The 2,947-nt window shown below is 59.4% G+C and overlaps 1 protein-coding gene across 1 annotated transcript; it reads left to right on the top strand.

Moving 5' to 3' along the window:
- Positions 1-422: 422 nt before the first annotated feature.
- Positions 423-2,947, top strand: LOC101049152 (heat shock 70 kDa protein 1A). Its single transcript, XM_010332248.3, has one exon. It carries the CDS (start codon positions 654-656, stop codon positions 2,577-2,579), a length of 1,926 nt encoding a protein of 641 aa, XP_010330550.1. The 5' UTR covers positions 423-653; the 3' UTR covers positions 2,580-2,947.

Here is a 2,947-nt window from a genome sequence, read left to right as displayed (position 1 = left end):
GTCCAATCAGAGTGCCTTAGGCACATCGATGCCCCGCCTCCTTCCACAAGAAAGGTAACTTTCGGGTTCTGGCTGTCTCCAAAATCATCCCACCAACCTCGCACCGCCCTAAAATTACAAGCCCAGCGCGGATCCTTGCTGTCAACAAAGGGCAGGCGGCCAGCATCGCCATGGAGCCCAACACCCGTCCCACCGCCACGCCCCCTTTCTCTCAGGGCCCCGTCCCCTCCAGTGAATCCCAGAAGAATCTGGAGAGTTCTGAGCAGGGGGCGGCACCCTGGCCTCTGATTGGTCCAAGGAAGGCTGGGGGCAGGACAGGAGGCGAAACCCCTGGAATATTCCCGACCTGGCAGCCTCATCAGCTCGGTGATTGGCTCAGAAGGGAAAAGGCGGGCCTCCGCTACGACTTATAAAAGCACGGGGGCGCGCGGTCGGGAAAACCGCCAGCCTCAGAAGCAGTCGTGGCTTCCTTCCGCGCTCTCTGAGAGCCACTCTCGCGGTCCCAAGGCTTCCCAGAGCGAACCAGTGCGGTTCCAGGCAGCGGCGCGTAGACTTTCCGGCGTCCGGAAGGAGCGAGCTCTCGTCGCGGATCCCGTCCGCCGTTTCCAGGCCCGAATCTCAGAGGAGCGCAGCAGACAGAGCAGGGCACCGGCATGGCCAAAGCCGCGGCGATCGGCATCGACCTGGGCACCACCTACTCCTGCGTGGGGGTGTTCCAGCACGGCAAGGTGGAGATCATCGCCAACGACCAGGGCAACCGCACCACCCCCAGCTACGTGGCGTTCACGGACACGGAGCGGCTCATCGGGGATGCGGCCAAGAACCAGGTGGCGCTGAACCCGCAGAACACCGTGTTTGACGCGAAGCGGCTGATCGGCCGCAAGTTCGGCGACCCGGTGGTGCAGTCGGACATGAAGCACTGGCCGTTCCAGGTGATCAACGACGGAGACAAGCCCAAGGTGCAGGTGAGCTACAAGGGGGAGACCAAGGCGTTCTACCCCGAGGAGATCTCGTCCATGGTGCTGACCAAGATGAAGGAGATCGCCGAGGCGTACCTGGGCTACCCGGTGACCAACGCGGTGATCACCGTGCCGGCCTACTTCAACGACTCGCAGCGCCAGGCCACTAAGGATGCGGGGGTGATCGCGGGGCTCAACGTGCTGCGGATCATCAACGAGCCCACGGCCGCCGCCATCGCCTACGGCCTGGACCGAAGCGGCAAGGGGGAGCGCAACGTGCTCATCTTTGACCTGGGCGGGGGCACCTTCGACGTGTCCATCCTGACCATCGACGACGGCATCTTCGAGGTGAAGGCCACGGCTGGGGACACCCACCTGGGTGGGGAGGACTTTGACAACAGGCTGGTGAACCACTTCGTGGAGGAGTTCAAGAGGAAACACAAGAAGGACATCAGCCAGAACAAGCGAGCCGTGAGGCGGCTGCGCACCGCCTGCGAGAGGGCCAAGAGGACCCTGTCGTCCAGCACCCAGGCCAGCCTGGAGATCGACTCCTTGTTTGAGGGCATCGACTTCTACACGTCCATCACCAGGGCGAGGTTCGAGGAGCTGTGCTCGGACCTGTTCCGAAGCACCCTGGAGCCCGTGGAGAAGGCTCTGCGCGACGCCAAGCTGGACAAGGCCCAGATCCACGACCTGGTCCTGGTCGGGGGCTCCACCCGCATCCCCAAGGTGCAGAAGCTGCTGCAGGACTTCTTCAACGGGCGCGACCTGAACAAGAGCATCAACCCCGACGAGGCTGTGGCCTACGGGGCGGCGGTGCAGGCGGCCATCCTGATGGGGGACAAGTCCGAGAACGTGCAGGACCTGCTGCTGCTGGACGTGGCTCCCCTGTCGCTGGGGCTGGAGACGGCCGGGGGCGTGATGACTGCCCTGATCAAGCGCAACTCCACCATCCCCACCAAGCAGACGCAGATCTTCACCACCTACTCCGACAACCAGCCCGGGGTGCTGATCCAGGTGTATGAGGGCGAGAGGGCCATGACCAAGGACAACAACCTGTTGGGGCGCTTCGAGCTGAGCGGCATCCCTCCGGCCCCCAGAGGCGTGCCGCAGATCGAGGTGACCTTCGATATCGACGCCAACGGCATCCTGAACGTCACGGCCATGGACAAGAGCACGGGCAAGGCCAACAAGATCACCATCACCAACGACAAGGGCCGCCTGAGCAAGGAGGAGATCGAGCGCATGGTGCAGGAGGCCGAGAAGTACAAGGCGGAGGACGAGGTGCAGCGCGAGAGGGTTTCAGCCAAGAACGCCCTGGAGTCGTACGCCTTCAACATGAAGAGCGCCGTGGAGGATGAGGGGCTCAAGGGCAAGATCAGCGAGGTGGACAAGAAGAAGGTGCTGGACAAGTGTCAGGAGGTCATCTCGTGGCTGGACGCCAACACCCTGGCCGAGAAGGACGAGTTTGAGCACAAGAGGAAGGAGCTGGAGCAGGTGTGTAACCCCATCATCAGTGGACTGTACCAGGGTGCGGGTGGTCCCGGACCTGGGGGCTTTGGGGCTCAAGGTCCCAAGGGAGGGTCTGGGTCAGGCCCCACCATTGAGGAGGTGGATTAGGGGCCTTTGTTCCTCCTGGTATGTTTGTCTTTGAGGTGAACTGTTTGGATTTAAGGACTCTGCTGCTGTTTTCCTGTATTTTCTCTTTCTGCTCTTTGCTGCTTCACTTTTTTTTACAAAGTTATGTTGTAATCTGATGGTAATAAGTTGGCTTCATTATTTTTGTAGTACAACCAATATGTTCATTAGAATTCTTTGCATTTAATGTAAGTTGGTACTGTAAAGGTGTTTTGTTCCCCTCAAATGAATCAACACTGCCACCTTCTGTACGATTTTGTTTTTTTGCTTTGCAAAGACACTGCAAAGGCTGAGAATGTATGTTTTTATAATGTGTTTACTTAAATGTGAAAAATAAAATGTTAAACTTG

This window comes from Saimiri boliviensis, chromosome 4, assembly GCF_048565385.1.
Source record: "Saimiri boliviensis isolate mSaiBol1 chromosome 4, mSaiBol1.pri, whole genome shotgun sequence".
NCBI classification, from domain to species: domain Eukaryota; kingdom Metazoa; phylum Chordata; class Mammalia; order Primates; family Cebidae; genus Saimiri; species Saimiri boliviensis.
This window is presented reverse-complemented; position numbering and strand designations above follow the sequence as displayed.

What these genes read in the sequence shown, in the direction of transcription:
- LOC101049152 (XM_010332248.3), top strand. Translation starts at nt 654, where the DNA reads ATGGCCAAAGCCGCGGCGATCGGCATCGACCTGGGCACCACCTACTCC.